At 41.3% G+C, this 27,093-nt stretch overlaps 1 protein-coding gene across 1 annotated transcript in view; it reads right to left on the bottom strand.

Annotated features, from left to right (window-relative positions):
* The window catches only part of VAT1L (vesicle amine transport 1 like), a 40,016-nt gene extending 26,089 nt beyond the window's left edge, over positions 1 to 13,927 (bottom strand). Inside the window, exon 1 of the mRNA XM_063438435.1 lies at positions 13,568 to 13,927. Within this exon, the coding sequence (XP_063294505.1) occupies positions 13,568 to 13,782 (215 nt within the window). The 5' untranslated portion in view covers positions 13,783 to 13,927. The remainder of the gene's footprint in view (positions 1 to 13,567) is intronic.
* Positions 13,928 to 27,093: the final 13,166 nt, after the last annotated feature.

Genomic DNA, 27,093 nt, shown 5'->3' with positions numbered 1-27,093 from the left:
TACACTAAAACTGCTTTATTTAGCTAAAGTAATTTAGGTGACTATAGTGTTCCTTTAAGTCCTGCAAGTTGCGAGGTGGGTCTCCATAGATCGAAATTGTTGTTTCAGCACTTCCTAGAGATGCTTAATCTCATTGAGATCTGGGGAATTTGAAGTTCAAGGTAATACCTTGAACTCTTTGTCATGTTCCTCAAACCATTCCTGAACACTTTTTGAAATGTTGCAGGCTATTTTATCCTGCTAAAAGAGGCCAAAGCCATCAGGAAACACCATTACTATGAATGGGTGTACGTGGTGTGCAACAATCTCCAGGTAGTTGGTATGTCAAAGTATGAATGCCAGGACCCAATATTTTCCAGCAGAACATTGCCCAAGTCCTCCGTCGGCCTGCCTTCTTCCCATAGAGCATTCTGCTGCCATCACTTCCATAGGTAAACAAGGCGCATCCACCCGTCATTCACCTGATCGAAAATAAAATGTGATTCATCAGACAAGGCAATCTTGTCCATTTGCTCCATGGTCCACTTCTGACACATGTGTTGGAGGACAACGATCATCATGGCACTGTGATTAACCTACATCTACCAGAACACCCCCCAAGACTTTCCATTTTGGAGATGCTCTGACCCAGTTGTATAGCCATCACTATCATCTCTTCACTTGTTCAATTTTTCCTGCTTTCAATAATGACTGACTATTCACTTGCTGCCTTGGCAGGTGCCATTGTAACAATATAATCAATGGTATTTACTTCATCTGTCAGTGGTTTTAATGTTGTGGCTGATCAGTTTACAGTTACAGATATTATTGTGTCACGGCAAGGATACATATTTAATTGTTGCACTATGGAATATTGCAATTTCATGTAACTTGTGTAGTGCATACATGAATTGCCCACTTGGTAGAGGACAGATATCAGAAAGGGTTAATGTAAATTATATAGGAATGTAATAGAGGTCAGATGGTTTACAGCATGAATTGTTCATTTGAACAAGCAAGGCTTCTGCAAGGTGTGAAATTATTTGCTCTTTTGATAAATCAAGGCTTCTGCAAAATGTCAAATGTTGCTCACCAGTGCCGGTAAACTCAGCTTCAATGTAAACCAACTGTCTTCGACCATATGGCCTGTAACTTAATAGATAGTGGATTTTCTTGATATGTTAATTAGAATATCAAAAGACCCTTGTGTCCAAGTGTCATATCAGGATCATATCCAAAAAGGAAATATGAATAATAACCCACAGATTAATAATTAAGCCTCATGCTGTGCATATTTCGATTGGGACAAGCACAATGTTTGAAACAAGCATAAACATGATTAGTGCAATTTAAGCAGTTTGGAAGAAATTGTGATGTCCATTATATTAGGTCCTAGTAGGGTTTGTGACATATGAAATGGACAAACTGCAACAAGTTCATAGATGCAATTATGATTTCTGTGGCAAGCACATAAAATGAGATATTTGGGTTGAAATTGGTCCGGAACACGCAGAGGTGGTCACTTATAGTTTCTATAGATATGCCTTATCTCTGGGCCAGGCTTGGAAACTTTAGATGAATGCAGAGTGTATATATCCAAATCATATGTACCGTAAATGTCTATTGTACTTGCTTGGGGCCAAAATCTAATTTTGAATGAGTCATCTTTCTTTGCCTGAGTCCCCATGGCCAGAAGTGAGTGAGTAATTAGGACTTCTGGTAATTTATCCATTTTGTTTTTATCTGTTGTTGGTGTAACTAATTTGTTTGCCATTATATTTTTGTATGCACTGTGAATGGATAATGCAAAATAAATTATCCACAATATCGGATGATGCGTGGATGCTAGACGTTGAATGCTGGGACTCACTACACCATAAGCACTACCATAAACTTTAACGGTTATCATGCTTTTAAAATGTTGGAATTTTCAGCACTAAAATGAGGCTTACAGTGTGTGCTTCTCGTCCATATGCACTTTTTCTACACAATACTCTGGAGAGCTCATCCAATGCACATTTTATTCAATTTCTATTTATGAGATGGGTCCCCATTAAAGCCAATGAGCTCCACTTGAAAAAATATTAGTATTCCCCAAACCTCCTGTTACCATGAGAACATTCACCAGACACTGCAACCTAAGTGTCTGTTTCTGTGCCCATTCATTATCTGACAATTATAAGCTCTGAAAATTGTAAATTAGAATTCACTATTTTTGTATTTCTTTGGATGAAGCCAGTTTCAGGCAAAAACCTCTTTGTCAGGTTTAGTTACCCAGCGATGCAGAAAACAAGAGACCAGATTAATACGCAACCAGGAAAGAAAAAGTAAAAAGATTTGTATCACCAATCCTTAGAGTGACGGGGTTAACACTAAAGCTCAGGTGGGCAAAACACACCAGCAAACAGGTAAAGCAGATTCAGGGACTGGACCAGGTCAAAGAAAATGGAATTACATTAGTATGATAAAAACAAGCCAAGGTCAAGGGACACAGAAATCAACCCTTTTATGATTATTTATACTTTTTTTTTCTCTTTTAAATGCAGAACGATGATTGAGATCTTAACATGTTTTTGTTGGAGTCAGTCTTTTAACAGTAAACAATGATCTTTGTTACACTTTCACCTATACCTTGAAGGTAAGATCAAACCATTGATCAGGCTTCCCCAAACTCCCATGATTCTCTGCCTATCCATTTCATTCATAGAATCTTGGGAGTTGTAGTTCAGCAACATCTGGAGGGCCGGAGTTTGGGGAAGCCTGCCATTGATGATAAAATAACATTCTAAGAACTATCAGCTGGTTCTGCTTCAACAACTAATTCAAAATGTTTTTCCTTAACGAGTATGTTGCAACAATGAATCAGCTCGGCCTCTCTGCGTCCATCTAGGTTGGTTGTGACTCATCTCGGCACAGAAGACGTATGCTTTATGATTGGTGGCCTTTCCTTCTTGCTTACAACATGACTCAGAATTTTTTTTTTTTGGAAGACTGATGAAACACTGTGCACTTATGATAATGATTAGAACTCGCAGAGCAAAACGTTCACACACAGAAAAAAGAATTACAATGCCGACATCTGTGCGTACGTCACAAGGTACATTGGGTGTTTGACAGGTACACAAACATAAATGCACATTGATGGACACATTAAGATATATGGCTCATAACCTCAATGATATCATGCTGTTATAGAAGAATATCCATCTGTATCGATCTAAATCAGTTACCATCAATTTAAAATAATTTTGTCACAGCTGGATTTTGCACTAGACATCTCAGATGAATGAGTTTTTCCTGCTTTATAGAACGTATAAATGGATATTGCAGATAGCTAAGAAAAGGGAACCTGATGGATGTACTATCTCCAATTGATTCTCTAGAGCTGAGTCATTCATTATAGAATATGATTTTGTACTGAGCGTTGTTAGAGGTCAATGAGAGGAATGGCAGAACGTGGCTTGAAAAGTCACACTCAGCAGCTTGAAAACATTGTGGTGTCTTTGTTATATGCCTTATTAAAGGGACACTACAGACCAGGGCTTGACACATTTGCTTCGAATCTTGGAGCCAGCAAAAAATGTTAGGAGCTAGGTTTGTCAATGTCAAAAGGGACTCTATAGTCACCAGAACCACTACAGACTAATATAGTTGTTCTTGTGTTTATAACCGGCCCCTCTACACTTTTCAATGTAAACCTTGACTTTTCGGAGAAAAAGGCAGTATTTACATTGTTGCCTAGTAACACTTTTAGTGAAAGTCACTCAGTGTTCCCCATAGAGATGCATTCATTCAATTCATCTCTATGAGGAGATGCTGATTGGCACAGCATGGTGTTTTGAAACATATGCGCAATAGCCTCCCAATGGGAAAGCATTGGATTGCCTGAGATCATAAAGATTGATGATTGCCTTCATGGAGGCAGGGCCAGCTGTGGCGAGACCAGCACAGCGTGGGGGGGGGGGGGGGGAAAGGTGATTAAAAACCCCTTACCCATGTGATTGGAGGGGGACCGGTCACCTAAACACACACACTAACTCACTGACACACACTCACTTACTGTCACTGCAATAACAACACACATTAAGGTGACCACCCAGCGTCCCTACCTGGAGCTGGAATGGTTCGGCTTTCCCTGGGGTCCAGTGGGGCCTTCAGTCATCTCCCTGCTCTACTCCATAGAGCACTGTTTAGTGATCCCGGTCCAGAATTAAATCATATTCCGGCTCCCGGGATCACTGGAGGACGCACGAGGGAGTAGGGAGGGGGGTTACAGCTCCCTTGCGCGCCTGCCAGTCTGCTTCAATCTTCCAGGTGCCTTCTGCCCGTGCGCACACACCACGCTCTTCATCAGCTGGCTGGCCGCCAACCGGAAATGCTCTCCCATGCTCTTTATGAGCTGGCCGGCTGGCCACCCGCCTGCCTCCCCTCATAGGCAGCCGACCACCTCAGGGGCTGAGTGGGCTAACAAATCCCAGACGCCAGGTCTAAAATCCTAGTCGCCATGGCGACCTGGGATTTGTTGAGCCCTGCTACAGACCCATAAAGCACTTCAGATTGCTGAAATGCTTTATATATGTTAAGAGTGTGTTTTCTTTTTTTCATTTTACAAAAAATTATAGATTTCAGCAGAAATTTACACTCTTATAGATTAACCTTGTTACACCAACTGGCTGTCAGACAACTAGTCTGGTTACTTCCTGGTTTGGAGCTAAACTCAAGAGGCAGTAATTGTTCAAAGCACCTGCCTTACAAAGACTGCTCATTTAGCTGCACTGGGAAGTCTGTGATTGGACAGCCACAGAAAGTCTGGGCATGGTTAGAAGGGGAGGGTTTGTAAAGGCTGCACACAAGACATCAGCATTTTGGGGAAATTATTCTCTCATGGTTATATAATAAATTAAGAATTGACGGGAATTCTGGGATTCTTCATATCAATTGTTTTTAGCTGTAAATTTGAAATTAATTTTGATTCTCAATTCAGTAATCAACCTTGTCACTCTTCATCTGTCCATGGTGCCTTGAGTTAGTGATCCCAACAGTGTAGCCTTGAGATAGGTAAGTGAGGGGGGAGTTACACCAATGTTGAGTATAAAGTCAAAGTAATTAGATATATTGATTATAAAATGAAATAGGTGTGCTTGTATAAGTGATGATACGATCTCCCCAATGCTCAAGCACTGGAGTGTTATGTCAGTTCTTTTCTGGTGACTGATCCTTGATATGGGGAGCAGTATTTAAAGGTACAATGCTTCATTTAATTGAAGTGGTTATTGTGTCTGTAGTCCCCTGGCACAGCTCTTCAATTCAGAATTAAATGGTTTTTAACATTTTAATGCTGAATGAGAGTCACTAGCAACTCATCTCCTCTGTGCTACTCGGGCTAGCGAGGAAGTGATAGCTTGAGCAGCAATGTGTGGCTGTGATTGGCTGAGAGAGTATGCATTCAGCTTATCACAGCTCTTATTGCTGGTACGAGTTGGGATGGATACAAGGAAGTGTGTAATATTTACCTTAGCCATACTTCCAGTGGGGCAGGGCTATGGGAAGCCAGGGACCCTCATCCATTGTTAAACTGCTCCATTTTTAATACTGAATGGAGGGGCAGTCCCGGGGGACTTTATTTCTTGTAAATATGTCGCACAGAGTTTTAATAGATTCCACAATTACACAAAACAAATTCACTGTACAGATTTCCGAAGAGTAAAATTTAGTGTGCTGTCCCTTTTAATTTACTATTGCCCTATTGTTAGTAGCAATTTGTACTTTTTAGGACCACATGTTCAATCCATTCAAAGGATAAATCACATTCACGATTACAAGCTCTCTCATATCCATTTTTTTTATTTTAAGATAAAAGTGGTAATCTTTTTCCCAGGCTCCGTTTCTAATTCACTCATTAAGCCAAGTCACATGTGTGACAAACCCTTTAGAAATCTAAAAAGTCATTTGATAATTGCTTTGCCATAATCCGAATCCCTTCACAACCAAGCTCTTTGTATTTAGAAATGTACTATTTATATGCATTTATTTAAAACGTGGGATGCCTAGCCGGTACTAGTGATATATTTTGTTGCGGATTTAGAATAATTTTTACAAGGCGAAGGAGGGCTGAACAGTAAGCACATTGCAAGAAGGATAGTCTATAGTTCCAAAATAACTGTTTTTTGGGACTATAGCTTCACATATATTCAAAACATTTTTAAAGCATTTCCCTTAATGGGAAGCCAGTGATAGGATGAGAGAGGCAGAGAGCCATAAAGATGGGCACTGTGGCCAGTGATGTGGGTTTAACCCATAAGGTAAGATATCACTCAGGACCTCAAGACACCATAACACGTTCAATGAGATGAAGTGGTTATGGTGCCTTGAGTGTTCCTATAACTTCCCTCTTTAGCTAACCTGTGTGAGAGGTGAGAATAATAGGAGAATATTTTACTAAACAGTGACGCCATATGCTGTACTGGTGTTACTGGTAACGGATGGGGATCAGATAACTGGATCAGCTACTACTACTCTACTCTGCTGCCTGAATCTATGCCTAGTCAGTCTATTTGTAAACAAGTCTTTGACTGGCACATAATCTTCGGAAACAATCACACTTCCATCTGTAGATTGCATATAGATAATTAAAGGAACCATTTAAGCACCATAATCATTGTAGCACAATATAGTGGTTATGGTGCCAACAGTTCCCTAGAGCAGTGCTCCTCAAGGCGCACCTAACAGTTCAGCATTTAGGGATTACCTGGGTGTGTCTAAGGTTTATTTTTATTTTTTTTTAGACACCCGGGTAATCCCTAAATCCTGGACTGTTAGGTGTGCCTTCAGGAAAACTGCTTTATAGCCTCCCAAGTGTAAGGAGTCAAACAGTTCTGAGAATGGTTTGGGTTCCACTCTCCACCTCCAATCCTGAGCTAAACACATCTTGGTTGAGAGAGAGTCAGCTGATCACACGCAGTCAATGAGAGCTATAGCGGCTATAAAACCAAATACTTACAGTTGTGGGGGTGGCAGGACACAGTGTGATGTAGTAATGATTGGAGCGATTAAAAACAAAAATATATAGAATATATCTACATTAGACAACTTTTATGCTTCATTTTTTTATTATATATTATTACATTATAACATAATAATTATAACATTATTCTGTGTTACACAGAATCCATTATGGAAGTCGTAACTATAAACAATTTTTGTCCCATATAAAGTGTGGCAATAACTAACAAATAGAAATGTACAAATATCCAGTAAAAATAAAAAAAAATTATGTTGGTAAAATCCCTATATACTTGTACAGCTGCAGCAAACATCTGTGCTATATGGGGCTGTATAATGCAGCTATTTCAGCCTGAAAAGAGTCCCTGTTTGTACTCATTGTGCTTAGAGACCTGCATCCCCTCCTCTGACAAAAAGGTTTTAGGACAGGGCTTCCCAACCTATGGTACGTGTATTCCCAAGGGAACAATTCAGTTCCCCCAGGGATACGCAATTTTTTTTTAGTAATGGTGGTTCAGGTTGGGAACAGAGTGAGCAGGTCCATTGGGTGTCTCAGGCATTTAGAGCCATCCAATGGGCATATGTCTTGAGGGCACCAGTCAGTGCCTTCTAATCCAAAGGGTATAGCTGAAGTGACACTTCCTCCCGGGTCACTCTCACTCATACCCAGCCGTATACGATTGAGGATAGCGAGTCTTGAGGGGGCCGTACCAGGAGAGGAGCAAGCCCATAACTCCAACCAACCACAGACAGCAGAAGTCTCCTGCACCTAAAAGGTAGGAAACTGGAGAGTGGCTAAGATTGTAACCTGTATGTGTGTGTATGTAGTGTTTGTATCTGTATGTGTGTCAGTGTTTGTATGTGTGCATGTTTATCTGCATGTGTGTCAGCGTTTGTATCAGTGTATCTGCATGTGTGTCAGTGTATCTGTGCAATGACGTGTGTCAGTGCTTGCATCTGTGCAACTACATGTTTGTGAGTGCATGTAACTGTATGTGTGTATAATTGTATGTGCATGTGTGGCAGAGTGTCTATAGGTGTGTGTCTGTATCTGTGTGTCAGTGCGTGCATCTGAGATATATTTACACACACACACACACACACACACATTGGGCAGAGGAAAAGCAGGGGAGCCTTGGAGCAAAAGAAGCAGGGAATCCTAGGGCAGAGAAAAATGTATACTTTTGAAATAGCAGCGGCTATATTAATTACAAACATATCACTAAATATGAGGGGTACAATTTATGGAAATGGGCTGCCATGGGGTACTCAGGTGAAAAAAGTTTGGGATCCACTGCTGTAGGGAGTAATAAATGGAGGGTGAACCATTTGCAGTTATGCAGAGAGATAAAGCCCTAGCTTAGAAATGTAATACTCTGCAGGGTGAACACCAATGCTGGAGCTAAAAGAGAGGTGGCTGGGCTTTCTTTATAGGTTTCAGTTTTACTTTGCAAAACAAAAAAATAGCCTTTGTATTCATGTTGCTGGGAGGGAAGGGGTTAACCAGAAAGAGAAGTGTAAAATGTTTAAACCATATTCCAAAACAAAACTGAAATGTAAAAACCCTATTATAAATCCAAAAAATGACACATTACTTAAAACAGCTGCCTTGCTCGAAAATATTTGGTTAGCCTGATTAAACAGTTACTGGCGTGTAAATACAGAATTTGCTTTTTTTTTTTTTTTTAACAAAAAAAATAAAAAATATTTGCAATGTTTCCATGCAATATTTGATGTCTGGATCATTTTGCAGCACGGATAGCATGTTAAAATAATGAAACCCTCACAGAACTAGGGTGGTGATGGTGCTGGAGCCAAGGTAAGTAGTATATATTTCAAAATTTGTAAATGATCAATTATATATTCAGTGCTTATTTGGAGGGGTGGTTTGATGACGGGGGTAGTTATTTTTACAATTAGCACCCACCCGCCGCCAATGAGTGGGGGCTGCGGGGGAGACAATAGTTCCCCTATTATCACTTAGGTTCCCCACCCACCGCTTCTGGGTGGGGCTTGTGGGAACAATAGGTCCTCCCCCATTATTTCTTCGGCCTCCACTTGCTGCTAATGGGTTGGGGAGGGCTGGGGAGAAACTAGGTCCCCCATTTAGTTTAATAGCACCCACTCACTGGGTACAGGTGGGGGCTGGAGGGGGATATTATGCCCCCATTAATTTTTATATGTGCCCCACCATGGGCGCATGGGAGACCTGTGTTAGGTCGGAATTTCATTTTTCTAAGATAAATCCTAAACAGAATATAAGGAGCGAATTTCACCCAAACATGGATGGACGTATTGTTTACATTCTGTTTGGCAAAATTCGATCATTTTGCCAGCACCCTAGTCTAAATGACAGGACATTCAGAAATGGCAAATGTTCAGGCAAGAACATCAAAAAGAGCGTGAGTATGATGGGGAAACTTTCTCGGACACAGGAAATGGAGCGGATTTAAGTTCCTCCTTGTGTCAGAGAAAGTCAGGCGTAGGAAAAATATATAAGACAGTAGTCCCTACCTATTTTATTTTTCAAATAAAACTAGATCAGAAATGAAGAAAAGAAGAACAGATTCGGAGAGAGGAAGAGAAAAGGAAGTGATCGGGGAAAGGTAAGTGCCGCTTAAACCTCTATGTGTTTTTATATAAAATGTTTAAAATACGATAAACTAGTCTATGAGAAGTATTCTCCTTTGTTGATCTTAGATCTCGAGTAGTTCACTGGATTACCCACCAAAAAGGGTAATATTCATTTATTTTTATTTTTCTGTGTGTGCTTTTACTTTTTTGTATGTATTTTGATGTGACTTTTTAGTGATTAATTCACGGTGATATAGCTGCACCATCACGTCACTCAGCGCCAAGCCAATAATCCTTTTAATTCGTTGAATTATTTACTTGTAGCTCCCAGGTCTAGCTCTTTGATTAAAGGTCTTACAACTCTGTAGCTGATCCCAAATACCAGAGGAGTCATTCTCAGGAGCCCTGTGACATAGTGTAAGGGCCAAAACACAGGCCCATAGAGCATGTCACTGGGCTCCTTGAAAGAACCATAGTAATGTATAATGTTCAAAAGGAACTCTATCAAAGTCTATGGTCCTCAGAATCTGGGTACCGTATATTAGGTTAGTCTGTTAGTCTCACAACTATAAAGAAAAACTGTTGCTCTTTATAGATCACTTAAATAATGACGGAATTCAACAGCTAGCTACAGTAGTTATAGTGCTCCTTTAAGATCTGAAACAGTCAGGAGTTATGATTCCGGTCAAGGGTATACAACCTTTGACACTCCTGATGTTGTGGACTACATGTCTCCTGGTGCTTTGCCAACATTATGACTGTAAGAGAATTTAGGGAGATATAGTCCACAACATCTAGAGTACTGGCTGTTGCCTATCCCTGATCTAGGTCATCAGAAGCAGATGACAACTCCCCCCTTGGTACTAAAAGCCCCATAATGCTCAGTGGTGATTCTGAACAAAGAAGTGTCTCTGGGTGGGTGACTTGGACTTGCAGTTCCACAACAAGTAGAAAGAAAATTGCTGTCTAGCGGTGACCTATAGAATAGAAAATTTTATATACTTAAACTAAACGCGCACACCTAAATGTAATTTTTTTTAAAACAATAGTTACAGCAATCCGTGCATCAGAGTAACGACAGATCACCTTTGACACGAAGCACTGAGATTCCAGACATTTTACAATAACTAATCCCCATTTTACTTCAAAATACCCCAGCATCCTAATCTCCTACTTAAATGCGCGTTCTCAGCCTGACACACACATACAGACGGCCAAGGCTTAATTTTGCTTGTATTAAGCTGAAACACGACCAATGCTTTTTCCATTCCGGGCATCATAATCTCTAATCACATCACTTCCTGTAAATAAAATAATCTAATCCATCTAAACATGTATCAATTTAAAGAGATGCAATGCAACACAAAGCGTTAATGTAACAGAAACATTAACGACAAACTTATAAAACCTTTAAATAGTAAACATGGTAAGTAAATGTATCTCTAACTGCAAAATGTAAACAAGATCATAGGTGGTGGTATCTGAATGTAACAGAAAGGAGCAAAACAAATTGAAAAGTCAATTCTCAATACAAGATAAAGGGGCAAATAACAAAATAACATGCTAGTCACTGAATCGTGAACTTCTCACACAGTTTCCTCAATGGGAAGCCAGAGATAGACTGAAGAGGTAAACTCACCAGAGCCCAGTCAAAGGATGCCTCATTAAAGATGAGATCTTAGCCAAGAAGAAGAGGGGCAAAGTGGTCACTGTTGAACAGCGTCTATTCGAATTTTGGGTTAAACCATTCATAAAACAGTTTAATTCCTTTAAAGGGACATTATGAAGTGGTCTGGGTGCATAGTCCCAGGTCCCTTCATTAAAAACTGCAATAATGACCTTTGCAGGATTAACTCCGCCTCTAGTGGCTGTCTACCAGACAGCCACTAGAGGGACTTCCGGGTTGTTGGGCGACTTGATGCATCCAGTGTCATGTAAAACCACTCAGGAAGCATTAGAAATGCTTTCCTATGAGGGGTGGGGGGAGTACTAATGCGAGTGCAGCTATCACCGCGGATGCGCATTAGGTCTCCTCGGAGCATTAGGGACATCGGGCGTTGTAATCAGGTAAGGGACAGAAGGGAGGCATTATAGGGAACTATAGTTTCTCTTTCAGGTAATACGGCACCCACGCACCATAAGAACTATGAGATTATGGTGCCCATATTGTACTTTTAAATTCAAATCAATTCTCACTTTAATGAATTACACTTAATAATGGTTTTGACCATACAATTTGATTAGCATGCTAGTGACTGAAAATGTGGGGTTATCTAGAACAGAGGGATATTTTTTCTTTTAGGTTTTGACATATTTTTGTGCCTACACAGTAATATGCCTGCATCAAATAATTACCCTCTATGCCTGGACCACAAGGTTCTGTTTTTATAATAAAATAAAGCATTTGCAAATTTAAAGTTTACATTCCTAAACGTTATTCTGATTTAATACAAAAACACACATTGTACATGGTAACATGTATGGAATCTGCTGCTATGATAGTCCAATTGTTAACCCCTCGGTCTCCTACGTATCCAATTTAAATTAACCCCTTAAGGACCAAACTTCTGGAATAAAAGGGAATCATGACATGTCACACATGTCATGTGTCCTTAAGGGTTTAAAGGGGAACTCCAATGCCCAAATAAATAAAATAAATAAATTAAAAATCACTTTAGTGGATATTTTCCCAATGAAAACATGCATGCATTTAAGTATGCATTAATTCATTGAGGGTATATCTGAAAAACAACTTACAACATTTGCAAGCCCTCTCCTAAACCAGACCAGACTTTCTGTGCCCAGGCTGCTCAATCGCACAGGTAATTAAATAAAGTGAATATTCGGAGAGATTCTTAAATTTAAGGTCAATATAGTTAAATTGGAAAAAGTCTTACTTGCTATGCCTTCAGTTTGGCTATTTTTGTCTAAAATTTTAAATTCACATTAGTAAATAAACCTGAGATACAGCAGGTGCTCTGGGAAATTGCTCCACTGAGCTAAACAAAAGAGGAAGTAACATGACCAATTTTCTGATTGACAGCCAGAGGGGTGTAACAAGGTTAATTTATAAAAGTGTCAATTTGTATTGAAATCTGCATTTTCTGTAAGATTTCAGCAACATAAAGTGTTTTAGAGGTCTGAAGTGTCCCTTTAATGAGTGGTTAAATGTGGCCCCAGCCTGTTAAACAAGTTAACCTAATAGAGGGCAGCAGCATATTTCAATACTTTGGTACAAACAAAAAAAAAAGACACTACAACTCCCATTTTGCATTGCAGTACTTCTACCACAGCAGGAAGTCAACCTTTAGTTTTAAAAGGATTATTGGTGTCCTTTACCATAGCCTATATATAGTGTTTGCCTTATAATTTAAAACTCTGACATTCAAAATATTACAAAGGGGGAAAAAAAATTGCTATAGATGAATTACAGCTGGGATTCCAGCTTTTGATTAACTCTACTGTAGAATTAATTAAAAGCAGATATAAATAGTGCTGTGGGAAGCACAATCAAAAGGTTAAGAAAGACAATTCAATCCATTAACCCAATCACTCCCCTTAATGACCACATTAACAAACAAGGTCCCTTGACAACATACCAAAAAGCAAAACACTTAGGGGGGAAGGTGCATCAAGGCAAAACAATTAATAAATACAAATAGGAAAATCTGAAGCAAAGTGCTAAATTAGGCGCAATTACCATGGAAACCAACAGACTGTATCAAGTGGCACCTGCTATGCTTTGCTACATTTTTATTTTTTTTAATTTAAAGATAGGGTTCACACCCAGTGGGTGACAGCACTTACCACCGGTGTGGCACCCTTTAAATTAACTGACTAGCTCCCATCCAGTCAATGCAATCAAACACAAATTAACCCTTTCACCACCAGAAGCCTCCCAATTGCTTAACCCCCTCGCTGCCAGAGAGTTGAAAAGGGTGGATTTAACCCCTGCACCTCCACCCAGTGAATGCTAAGGGGTCCCTGATGGAATAATAAGGGGGTACCGGACCAGGCTTTGACTCTGATCTTCAGCTCGCCCTCTTGGGGTTCAGGCATGACTTTTCTGGCCACCCTCAGCTTGTTGAGCCCCCCAAAGCCAGAGAGGAGCACGGCTCTCATATCCTTGCCATCCCCGGCTGCCGTGGCCTCCAGGCCTTCCTTTGCTCCTTCCTTCTCGATCATCTGCTCGGTCTCCTCGGCTTTCTCCGGCCGCTCCTTGGCCATGGCTGGAGGTGGGGGGGCGCTGGCTCCTGGGAATGGGATGCTCGGCTCCTTCTAATGCTGCCTCTCCTGCTGCTGCGGCACCAGGATCTGGTCCAGCGTTCTACCGTAATGCGCGCTCTAGCTGCGCAGCGACCCTCTCAGCCCCACTGCATCCACGGCGCTGCTGCGCGTCCACTCTGAACACAGCGCTGGGGAATGGAACGCCGAGGGTTAAAGGGAATGTGACAATACAAAGGGACCTTACATTGGACATTATAGAGCTGTGATTGTCCCCCTACTAACACACTCAATGCCTGTATCTGAAACTTGGGGCTGATGGGCATTGTGCAAAGATTATGTGTTTCCATTTGCAGTTTTCTTTCTGCTTTGAGTGAACACAAATAAATGGTAGCCACAATAATATAACATTCTATTTATTGTAATAGTCCTAGGCTAGTAGGAGATGTAAGGCACTTAAAGCCATTGGTTCTTAACTCTCTTTTTCTGAGACCTTATTTTTTTTTAAAGGCATTAGCTTGGAGGCCCATTTTTAATGATAAAAATAGTTTAATACATTCTAATATCATAAATGATAAAATCCATTCAGGATAAAAAAAAAAAAGCATGTTCATTAGACTCTTCCCATTGTGAAATGGCCTTGTCCAGTGCTCTGAGAAAAGCAGCATTGATAGAGGAAAGAAAAATGATTGTACGCAGCAGGCTGGAGCCTAGTGGCCTGTTGGTAGGCGTGCCCACAAGGCTACTTTGCATCACAGAAAACATGCCTTCTAAAAAGGAGGGTGTCACCTTGGCATGCATGGGCGCCTGCTTGGCAGGCTGCGGATCCCCCAACTATTTTGGGGTCTTGTCCCGACAGTTTGTTCCCTGGTGTCCTGCTTTTTGCACTGTCTTTAGAAAGCACAGTGAGAGTGCATCATTAGAGGTACTCGTGTTACGGCCAGGGCAGTAGGACCATGCAGAGAGTGCTGAAGGAATGCTTAAATGATTGGAAGTCGGCAGATCAGTCTGCCCTAAGGCAAGTTAGGCGTCCGCAAGGCCCAGTCATCATGAGGCCTTAGGTGGCTGCCTAACTTGCCTACTAAGATAGCAGCCTCTGCTAGCTGGTATGGCTAGAAATGTGGGTAGCACACGGGGCAAATTCTCCCTTGCCCGCCCCAGCCTGGCGTTCACTCCCATCAGGATGACATGACTATTCTTAGGACATTGGTGGGTCCATCCCATTTGGGAAGTTATCATCACTGGCCGGCCCCATTTTACCCCACCCAATGGCGCTTTATTTATAGGACACCTATTTTGGGCGGTATGAGGCTGTGAAACAGGATAGTTGATCGTAGCTGTCCACACACTGAACATTGTTAAAACTCTCACATATAAACTGAAATACCCTGTAGTTCCTTCCGAGTGCTGTAGTGGTTATGAGCGTGTTAGGTGTCAATGCTCATTTTAGCAGTGTTGAAAAGTTACAGGGATCTTACCCTTCACCTAGAGGCCACATACACTATATCCAAAATTCTACAGCTCATGGACTGCACTGCCTATATCACCACTGCTGCTAATAGATGGTAATTCTAGTGCATTCAGATTTCCTTCATTATCACTATAAGCAGGATTTGTGAGTATTGGATTGGAACACTATAGTGTTAGGGAAACAGCAGCATTCCTAACACTATAGTGTACCTCTGTCCCCGGTCTCCCAGCCATGTGAAGAGTGAAATAACTCTTTAAACACTTTCCTTATTGGAGCGCCGAGGTCCCTAAGCTCTGGGTTGGGAGCCTCCTCCTCCATCGTCAGCCGAACCTAATGCACATGGACGGCAAGCACCATTTACGCGTTAGGCCTTCCCCATAGGAAATAACTGACTTGATGCTTTCCTATGGAGAATTTCAACACGATGAATGTCCTCATACAAAGCGCGAAGACGTCCGGCGTCATTTTACAGAGTAAAACTCAGTGAAGTTGCAGGAAGCGCCAGTAGTGGCTAACTGGTAGACAGCCACAAGAGGCAGTATTAAAACTGCAGTGTAAACACTACAGGGTTAAGGGGACAGGGACAATGCACCCATATCACTTTAATGCAGTGAATTGATCTGGGTGCCTCTAGTCAGGGCCGGCGCCACCATTAGGTGAACTAGGCATTTGCCTAGGGCGCCGGCCTGCTGGGGGCACCCACCGGGAAGTTTCCTGGTGGGCTCCCCCTGTCTGGGGCTGCAGCTTTTTGAGAGTGGCTCGAGCCGCCCCCAGCGCCTGAAGGTGGGGGCGCCGAGAGGATCCCTGTCACAGGGGGCCAAGGAGGTGGCCATCTGGCCACCTCAGGGCGCCCCCGAACCTGTATTAGGTAAGGCAGAGCAGGCACCTGCTTACCGTGATGACAGGTGCCTGCTCTGCCAAAAAATGCCGGTGCCTGTAGGAGAGGGGACGGAGAAGGCAGCGAGGAAGCCTGTTCTTGCAGCCTCTCACTCCTCCCTCGCTCACCCTCTGTAATGCAGGGAACTGGAATATGACGTCATTCCGGCCACGGCATACTAAACGGCGAGCTGGAGGAGTGTGGAGCTGCCCCACTTTGGACCCCAGGGAGGCGAGTGTTTGACTGTGTGTGTGTTTGTCAGTGAGTGAGTATGTATGTCAGTGAGTGTCTGTGTGTGTCAGTGAGTATGTGTTTGTGTGTCTGTCTGTCAACGAATGAGTGAATGTATGTCAGTGAGTGTGTGTGTGTCTGTCAGTGAGTGAGTGTGTGTCTGTCAGTGAGTGAGTGTATGTCAGTGAATGAGTGTATGTATGTAATTGAGTGTGTCTGTCAGTGAGTGTGTATGTGTCTGTCAGTGAGTATATGTGTGTGTGTGTATGTGTCTGTCAGTGAGTGAGTGTATGTCTGTCAGTGAGTGTGTGTTTGTGTGTCTGTCAGTGAGTGAGTGTATGTCTATCAGTAAGTGTCTGTCTCTGTGCGCGCGTGTGTCTGTCAGTGAGTGAGTGCATGTTTGTCAGTATCAATGGGTGTGTCTGTCAGTGAGTGAGTGTGTCTGTGAGTGAGTATCTGTGTGTGTGTGTGTCTGTCTGTGAGTGAGTGTATGTATGTCAGTAAGAGTCTGTGTATGTCAGTGAGTGAGTGTATGCCTGTCAGTGAGTGTGTGTGTTTGTGTGTCTGTCAGTGAGTGAGTGTATGTCTATCAGTAAGTGTCTGTCTGTGTGCGTGTGTGTGTGTGTGTGTCTGTCAGTGAGTGAGTGCATGTTTGTCAGTATCTATGTGTGTGTCTGTCAGTGAGTGTGTGTCTGTGTGTCTGTCAGTGAGTGTGTGTCTGCCCGTGTGTGTCTGCCAGTGAGTTAGTGACATGAGGGGGCGGCAAAATGGATCTTTGCCTAGGGCAGCAGAAATCCTTGCACCGGCCCTGCCTCTAGTGTCCCTTTAAATCACATTCCTGATTAACAATTTTGCTGCTTTGAAGGGCCTACCAACAGGGGGCATCATACACAGCATTGTATAGTGTCAAGCAAAAGCAGTTGTGTGCTCTAATCATGAATTAAAGGTAAACCAACCAGTTTACACTAATCTGAGATATTATAGCATTCCATAAAAAGCTATGAAACATATTCAAAATATTCCAATTGATGCACCAAATATTAACTTCTGTCATCTCAAAGGCTTATCCGTCCTCCCATATCAACTTCTGTAGCACAGCAAAAGGAAGAAATCGAATTTTCTGCTTTTAAAATGAGCCTGGAGATGTGTAAATGGAAGGGCGTTATTGATAAACGAGGTTTAATTGGTGATAGAATGAAATGCCAAAGATCCAAGTGTTTAGTTTGTATTGGAAAGCGCGGGGGCAGTTTGTTATTTTGATAGAGAGATGTGACTGTTCTAGATGTGTGTGCCTCGTATAGAAGATAATTGGCTTATTCTATTTTCTTTGCAGTACGGCTCGCTTGCTGTGAGGGCAGATGAGAATTCGAGAAGGTCTCTGGGGGAAGGACAAAGAGTGAACATCTGTCAGTTAGGAAATGAATATGATAATTTAGTACATTATTTTTGCCACGTTGGTAAAATATCACCATTTAGCAAAACTGTAAATAAAACGTGAAAGGAAAAGGATGCACTTTTTCTATTTTAAGGAGTAAAATGTGACTTTTTACTTATTTATGAATAAATATTGGAATTACACTGATTATATAAGAAGGAACCAAATATTTAAAAAATCTTGGTTGCTCTTGAAATTTCCATTTAAAACTGTAACGTGTCTATTAATGTCTTTACATGTTACAATATTTGTTGCTATTTGTTTCGAGAGGAGAAAGTAAAAAGAAGAAAATCTATTACCTACCTCCCAACTCCTAAGAGTCTTAGATTTAGATAGCCAGTCTCAAATTTGAGCTCCTGTCCCTCCATCCTGGTTGAGTTTTCAATGTTCCATATCTGAGGAGACTAGAGATACGGTCCCCAGTACATGGACATCCCTAAATTAGGCTGGCTAGCTCACTTGCAAATCATACATGCCAGATTGACACCTTCTCTTTCTCTTTTTGCAGACTCACCCATGGTCTCATCCCTGGCCCTCCCTCTTGTGGTCCTCTCACTCTCATCCCAAATTCATACCTCTCAATACCGGAAAGCATGCTACCCAGATCAGGTGTGTTAAACTGTGCACCCACTTCAGGAGCACAACTCAACTTACTCTGCAAACCCATGACTAACAGAATTCTAAAAGTTGCAATTCTAAAACATCTAGATCAGGGGTAGGCAACCTTTGGCACTCCGGATGTCGTCGACTACATCTTCCATAATAATCTTACAGGCATAAAGCTGGCAAAGCATCGGGGGAGATCTGGTCCACAACATTTGGAGTGCCAAAGATTGATACTGCTCTGAATCATCAAGCCAATCTTCATTCTCCATTTGTTGTAGAAGTATATGTCCTAGTTTGCTTTTCAAGCTGTAAGGCCGAGTATAATAGGCATTTCTTTTTGACCGTCTCTGATCTAGAGGATTTCTGTTGATTACTAGATACCGCTTATTTGGATTTCGGACTTATACCATATTATATATCTCTAATAATTTTATTCCAATTTCCGTAACATGTCCATGAATTGACTTCACTGCAGTTAATGTAGTATGGAAACAATTAGCCGCTCACAACCTAACATTACCCTTCACGTTTCAATGCTATGAATTCAAAGGGTGTAATTAAAGAATTGCTAATAGCAAAAGGAAACTGGCTATTATCTCATAAACACTGTGTGCACATTACTTACATATTACTTAAAGGGCAACCATCACTGCCCATGATTTTTTATTTAGTTTACGCATACTGCATCTTTAACAAACTGATTTATTCACTAAACTACAGATGCTGATAATTGAAGTTGAAATAGTTAAATTAAGGATAAAATAGTCTAGCTGTGACTAATTTTAAGGTGGAGAATCTCTCCATATCAACTATTTCAGCCTCAGTTTCAGGTTTTTTTAATTGGTACAATATGGAATTTAGTGTATTTGTTAGTTTGGTAAATAAAATGAAATGTCAAAATCCACATTTTTGTATTTACATCTATCCTAACTGGGTGTCTCCATTTTTGCTCCCCATCGATCATTCCAATACGTTTTGCTATTTCCTGTCATTTTTAAAGAAAGCATTTGCATATGAGACCTTCTCATAACTTGAATTAAATATTTTCATGGAGGAGAAAATGATTTTAGGTTCTGAGGTCCATTAATTGTTTTGAGGGCCAAATTGAGAAGGTACCATTTGATAGAATCCCAATGCCTGATAAAAAAATACATACACATGTAATTCTATTTTCAAGAACATCCTTTAGACATTTTAAAACAGATCTATCCCTTTCGAGGTCATGCCTGATACAACCATTTATTTTAATTTTTTTTACAATCGAGATATGCAAAGTATCAATTTGAATGCATCATTCATATATCGCATAAAGATATAGTCATTTTGTTCTATTCAATTGCAAACTGCACATCTGTTGACATGTGACCATTTTCTTTTACATAGACTAGCCATTTAATTCAAATTTTCCAACGATATAACAAGTTATAGTCTGAAAATATTGCAGCCGCGCTAACATAAAGCATTACTGCAATTAAAAAACAAACAAACAAAAAATTCCACAGTACACTCCCATTGCTACCAAAACCAAATTAGATGAAACAAATTATGAAAATGTTGACTATTTTGAAATGTGGTCTTTCAGCCATTATATAGTTAACCTTCTTGTTACCTAAGGGGTCTCCAATGCAAACTGGCAAGGAGTTTGCCTTGTATAACTCATTTTATGTCTGTCAACCTCTGCAACAGGTATAAAAAAATGCTGTTTCCATGGAAACTCAATTAACCAAACATTGCGAGGACAGCCGATGGCCCTCAATCTCTAAACAAGGATCTTTCTGACTTCTTAGTGAGATATGTAATGGTAACAGTAGCTTTGTATTCTTACCAAGGGCAATCAGCTGTTCTCCTAATGCACCTGAGTTTAAGAGTTGGATTGAGAAAAAGTATTGCAATCAGCCTATATTCATTCAAGGCACTCATAGGCTGCCATTTGTTCGCTGGTGGCGAAACAGTGATTAAATTTGATAAGACATAACAATATTCCAACCGTTGCACGTCCTTTGTTTTTTTTTTTCCACATCAACCAAATAAATTGCAATCATAAAAATAATTCAAATCTCTGATATATATATATATATATATACACACACAAACAATACACAAGATCCATCGCACTCACTTATCCACTAAACAGCAACTTCAATGTTGACAGATCTTTTTCTTTTTTTCTTACACCACCTAATCTAGAAAAAAATAATAGAGGTGTAGTTACATTATATGATCATACATTGCATAAGCCTGCCACAACGTCAATGTACCCCATCTTTGGCAGGTCCTACTCTAACAGCCTAATGTCTACTCTTATGAGATTGACCCACTTATTTTTTAACCCCTTAAGGACACATGATATGTGTGACATCTCATGATTCCCTTTTATTCCAGAAGTTTGGTCCTTAAGGGATAAAAAAAAAAAAAAAAAAAAAAAAACCTGAATAAAATCTGTCATCATTGAAGCTGTTTAGTGGATAAGTGAGTGCGCTGGATCTTGTATATTGTATAAATTGTCCCCCAGCAGCACCCCACTTATGCATGTTCAGGTAAGTGCAGCCCCCTGGTTTAACATAGATATAAACACACACACACAATACAAATATATTATATATATACACATTTACAGTGTCTCACAAAAGTGAGTACACCCCTCACATTATTGTAAATATTTTATTAGATCTTTTCATGTGACAACACTGAAGAAATGACACACTGCTACAATGTAAAGTACCATATATACTCGAGTATAAGCCGACCCGAATATAAGCCGAGGCCCCTAATTTTACCCCAAAAAACTGGGAAAACGTATTGACTCGAGTATAAGACTAGGGTGGGAAATGCAGCAGCTACCGGTAAATTTCTAAATAAAATTAGATCCTAAAAAAATTATATTAATTGAATATTTATTTACAGTGTGTGTATATAATGAATGCAGTGTGTGTGTATGAATGCAGTGTTTGTATGAGTGCAGTGTGTGTGTATGAGTGCAGTGTGTGTGTATGAGTGCAGTGTGTGTATGATTGCAGTGTGTGTATGAATGCAATGTGTGTGTATGAATGCAGTGTGTGTATGAGTGCATTGTGTGTGTATGAGTGCATTGTGTGTGTATGAGTGCAGTGTGTGTGTATGAGTGCAGTGTGTGTGTATGAGTGCAGTGTGTGTGTATGAGTGCGTGTGTATGATGCAGTGTGTGTGTATGATGCAGTGTGTGTTTGTGTTGCAGAGCCTTGGTGGGGGGTGGGCATTTTTATTATTATTTTTTTAATATTATTTTAATTTTTTTTGTTATATAATAATTATTTTTAATTATTATTTCATTTTATTATTATTTTTTTCCATCCGTCCTCCCTGCTTGATACATTGCAGGGAGGGGGGCTCTCCTTCCCTGGTGGTCCAGTGGCATTGGTAGTTCAGTGGGGGGAGGGGGACTGGCAGAGCTGTTACTTACCTCTCCTGCAGCTCCTGTCAGCTCCCTTCTCCTCCGCGCCGGTCCGTGCAGCTCCTCTGTCAGCTCACACTGTAAGTCTCGCGAGAGCCGCACTATGACCCCGCGGCTCTCGCGAGATTTACACTGGGAGCTGACCGAGGTGCTGAAAGGACCGGCGCGGAGGAGAAGGGAGCTGACAGGAGCTGCAGGAGAGGGGTGTACTCACTTTTGTTGCCAATGGTTTAGACATTAATGGCTGTGTGCAGAGTTATTTTGAGGGGATGGCAAATTTACACTGTTATACAGGCTGTACACTTACTACTTTACATTGTAGCAGAGTGTAATTTCTTCAGTGTTGTCACATGACAAGATATAATACAATATTTACAAAAATGTGAGGGGTGTACTCACTGTTGTGAGATACTGTGTATCCTCCTTCTCGTCTCCCGGCGGCAGCGTGTATAACGCTGCACGCTGGGAGACCGCGCATTTATACAAACGCCGGGGTCAGCCACATGACCTGGCGTTAACGTCACAGTATTACACTCACAGTGGGAGGTATAGATATCTCCCACGTGTGATTGTTAATTCTGATTGGAAGTTATCCAATCAAAATTAACCACAGGATTTAAATACTTACCTTTCCTGTCTCTCAGTGCCCTGTTGTGGTCTTTGGTTACCTGTATTGCTGTTTGCTTGTGTTTCTCTCTGGTTACCGATTATTTGGCTTGTTTCTCCAACTCTCCTGTATTCTCCATCCCTTTGTCCTCGGCTTGTTTCACGTTCTCCTGTTTTCTGGCTCCCCTTACTCGGCTTGTCTCCTGACTATTCTTGGTGTGCTTAACCCGGCCATTCTAAGGACTGGTACTGCACCTTTTCCTCTCTGTGATCTGTTAGCGTGTTAGGTTCCCACAAAAACGTGACAACAATGCACAACAGCACACGTCTGGTGGCAGTGTAAGAAAATTAAACCCTACTGGTCAACCATACTTACCCTAATAGAGACTATAACAGGAACGACATTGCCCTTCACTCGAGAGGCCTGCTTGTACAGTAGCTAAATTAAGACCGTCTCTCCAACCTCATTTACCGAATAGTACTAAGGCTTTAATTCCTTGTTACTGGAAATTGGAAAAATTCCCTCTGTGTATGTATGACTCTGCAAGGTGGACAATATCAGGCAGGTAAATGAGTTACAATTTTCCAGGGGCCACCTCTATCAGAAGTATTTATCTATATGGACTTTTTGGGCCACTTTTCTTAAAACCCTTCACTAATCAACACACTCTGAGCAGTTGTCTCATTAAAACTCGTTATGTACCTGTTTCCCTTATAGGGATCTCTATATTTGCTAATGCTGAGGTGATGTATGATGCATATGTATACTATGCTATAACATCTCTTTGGTAACTTTGCAACTGTATTGGTGTTTATGGTTTGCCATTACTTTTATCGTTTTCATCCTTATTTTATTTTTGTTCTTACTATTAGGTTTAATATCACTTGATATCTCATTGATGATCTGTTTACATATAAGAGATTGAATTCTAATGTAATTATTTGTACTGTTATGTCTACAATTGGAAACAGTTATAGTATCCTTATTCAGCCTAAGTGACACTGTCAACCCCCACCCTGAAAAATGTGTATTTCATAAAGATAGGAACTTTATGAAATACTAATTTTGACTGTGTTGGATTTACCCAATGGCATTAAAGGAACACTATAGTCACCTAAATTACTTTAGCTAAATAAAGCAGTTTTAGCAATTTCACTGCTCAATTCACTGTCATTTAGGAGTTAAATCACTTTGTTTCTGTTTATGCAGCCCTAGCCACACCTCCCCTGGCTATGATTGACAGAGCCTGCATGAAAAAAAAAACTGATTTCACTTTCAAACAGATGTAATTTACCTTAAATAATTGTATCTCAATCTCTAAATTGAACTTGAATCACATACAGGAGGCTCTTGCAAGGTCTAGCAAGCTATTAACATAGCAGGGGATAAGAAAATCTTATTTAAACAGAACTTGCAATAAAAAAGCCTAAATAGGGCTCTCTTTACAGGAAGTGTTTATGGAAGGCTGTGCAAGTCACATGCAGGGAGGTGTGACTAGGGTTCATAAACAAAGGGATTTAACTCCTAAATGGCAGAGGATTGAGCAGTGAGGCTGCAGGGGCATGTTCTATACACCAAAACTGCTTCATTAAGCTAAAGTTGTTCAGGTGACTATAGTGTGCCTTTAAGGCCATTGTTCCTTGTTACTGGAAATTGGAAAACATTCCCCCTATGGATCAATGAATCTGCAAGGCGGACAATGTTGGAAACTCACTGAAATTCCAAGCCAGTCAAGATATATACAGAGACAAAATAGCGACTACTTTTTCCCTGTATATTTCCTACACTTGACACTCCAACATGCTGGGCAGAGCTACTGCTGTCTAGAAGTGTCAATCCCCCCAACCGCCACGGCTGCAGGGAATTCACTCTGTCTATAGAGGATCACACGGGATCTTCCATAGACCTCAATGCTGTACTCTTGCGCATTGCACAAGAGTTTAGCATGGACATCTGTTAAAGAGGAAATGCCGGAGGAAGATGGCCACGACCCCCATGAGAGATAGGTTCAGGTAAGTAAATCTCACCATTACCTGCCTCCCCCCTCTCCAGCGGCGATGTCACTATCAGGGGTCTTTGCAAATTTGCGACAGTGCTGTATTAATTGCAAACAACTGACTGTAATGTTTTCCTTTTCGTAGCTCTGTACCGCGATATATTATCATGTTCTTTTTGTATAATGCCTAAAAACCAATAAACATTTACAACACAAAAAAAGAAGAAAAAAAAAGAAAACACAATTTAAATTTTTAACCCTTTAAATATGTATGTTAGAATGTATTCTTAAATATACTCAGGGGCATCTCTATATTTCATTATAGTAATGTAATTATCCCATTGCTCTAACATGTCACTTTAATTAAATCAGTGTATGGTCAAATGTAAACAGCCCTTCAGAATATAAGGTGCTTGAGATAAAATGGTCATTACAATGACAAATATTCCTGGTATGAGGTCTCCAGGACGTGTTTGTTTAGTTTCCAACTGTGTAATCATCAGATACAGCTTTGCTTGGGCCGTCATGGATTATTGCACAGTTTAGCTTATACAATAACACAACCGTGTACCTTCTACAAAGAATTGTAAGACGTGTCATTCTTCATTAAGCCATGATTCCTGTATGATTTACAAGTAGAGAAAAAACGGGTCGCAAGAGTATTCTGAGAACGGACAGCAGCTGAAATAGCCTGCCCTTCGGTGGGTCCCCGCTCAGAACTCAAGCTGGTTTTAGCTCATCTTGTGCCATTACAGAGAGAACATATCTGAAGCATATCAGACTGGTCCCACCCATACGGGCAGTCCAGATCCGAAATGCCAGCAAGTTCTCTCTGCACGAGAGATACAGCAACCCCAGGCGATCGTTTCAACCTTGTTAGGCATCATCAGTGAGGCATAGCTGATATCTCTCTAGGCACCGTGAGCAAGGGGTCCACGTCTGGATTACACTTTAAACTTATGGAGAGAAAAAACGGGTCGCAAGAGTATTCTGAGAACGGACAGCAGCTGAAATAGCCTGCCCTTCGGTGGGTCCCCGCTCAGAACTCAAGCTGGTTTTAGCTCATCTTGTGCCATTACAGAGAGAACATATCTGAAGCATATCAGACTGGTCCCACCCATACGGGCAGTCCAGATCCGAAATGCCAGCAAGTTCTCTCTGCACGAGAGATACAGCAACCCCAGACGATCGTTTCAACCTTGTTAGGCATCATCAGTGAGGCATAGCTGATATCTCTCTAGGCACCGGGAGCAAGGGGTCCACGTCTGGATTACACTTTAAACTTATGGAGAGAAAAAACGGGTCGCAAGAGTATTCTGAGAACGGACAGCAGCTGAAATAGCCTGCCCTTCGGTGGGTCCCCGCTCAGAACTCAAGCTGGTTTTAGCTCATCTTGTGCCATTACAGAGAGAACATATCTGAAGCATATCAGACTGGTCCCACCCATACGGGCAGTCCAGATCCGAAATGCCAGCAAGTTCTCTCTGCACGAGAGATACAGCAACCCCAGACGATCGTTTCAACCTTGTTAGGCATCATCAGTGAGGCATAGCTGATATCTCTCTAGGCACCGTGAGCAAGGGGTCCACGTCTGGATTACCCTTTAAACTTATGGAGAGAAAAAACGGGTCGCAAGAGTATTCTGAGAACGGACAACAGCTGAAATCGCCTGCCCTTCGGTGGGTCTCGCTCAGAACTCAAGCTGGTTTTAGCTCATCTTGTGCCATTACAGAGAGAACATATCTGAAGCATATCAGACTGGTCCCACCCATACGGGCAGTCCAGATCCGAAATGCCAGCAAGTTCTCTCTGCACGAGAGATACAGCAACCCCAGACGATCGTTTCAACCTTGTTAGGCATCATCAGTGAGGCATAGCTGATATCTCTCTAGGCACCGTGAGCAAGGGGTCCACGTCTGGATTACCCTTTAAACTTATGGAGAGAAAAACGGGTCGCAAGAGTACTCTCTTATCACTGATGATGCCTAACAAGGTTGAAACGATCGTCTGGGGTTGCTGTATCTCTCAGAATACTCTTGCGACCCGTTTTTTCTCTCCATAAGTTTAAAGTGTAATCCAGACGTGGACCCCTTCCGGTTATACAGTCTGGAACAAAGAAAAAGTGTTTGTAGTGAGTGGAGAAGAAAGGCAATATGCCACAGTGTTAGGGAGACTGAAGCAGCAAGAGCATTTGCATAGTGCGCAAAGTCAGCTTTACCTTAACTAATTTAATTGTCAGCCAGTCCACACCAGTTTTGTTCCCCTACATCCCTCTTAAATTTCCATACTTAAGCAAGGGCATGTTTAGAATTTTTTTTTCGCCCATAGGCATGGGCCTGGAGCTGCAGCTCCATCAGCCCATATCTGCATCCCCATCTATGTTAATCCGACTTTGTACATATGATCCAATCAGTACTGAACTGGGAAAGAAATTTAGCACGGGCATTTTTGAGTAACAGCGGCCCCCTGAGAAAAGGGCAGGGCCAGAGAGGTGGTTTTCTCATCACCAGTGACAAGCACACCCCCTCTCAAAGGGAGCATGTTAGTTCAATGCTCTTGAAGGGTGCAGTGTGTGTGTGTATGTGCACGCATGAAGGGTGCACTGTGTGTGAAGGTTGCAGTGTGTGCGTGCGCTCGCGCGAGGGGTGCATGCACTGTGTG

This window comes from Pelobates fuscus, chromosome 12 (assembly GCF_036172605.1).
Source record: "Pelobates fuscus isolate aPelFus1 chromosome 12, aPelFus1.pri, whole genome shotgun sequence".
In the NCBI taxonomy this organism is placed as follows: Eukaryota; Metazoa; Chordata; class Amphibia; order Anura; family Pelobatidae; genus Pelobates; species Pelobates fuscus.
Note: the sequence above shows the minus strand (reverse complement) of the source record. Positions and strands in the feature narration are given on the sequence as shown.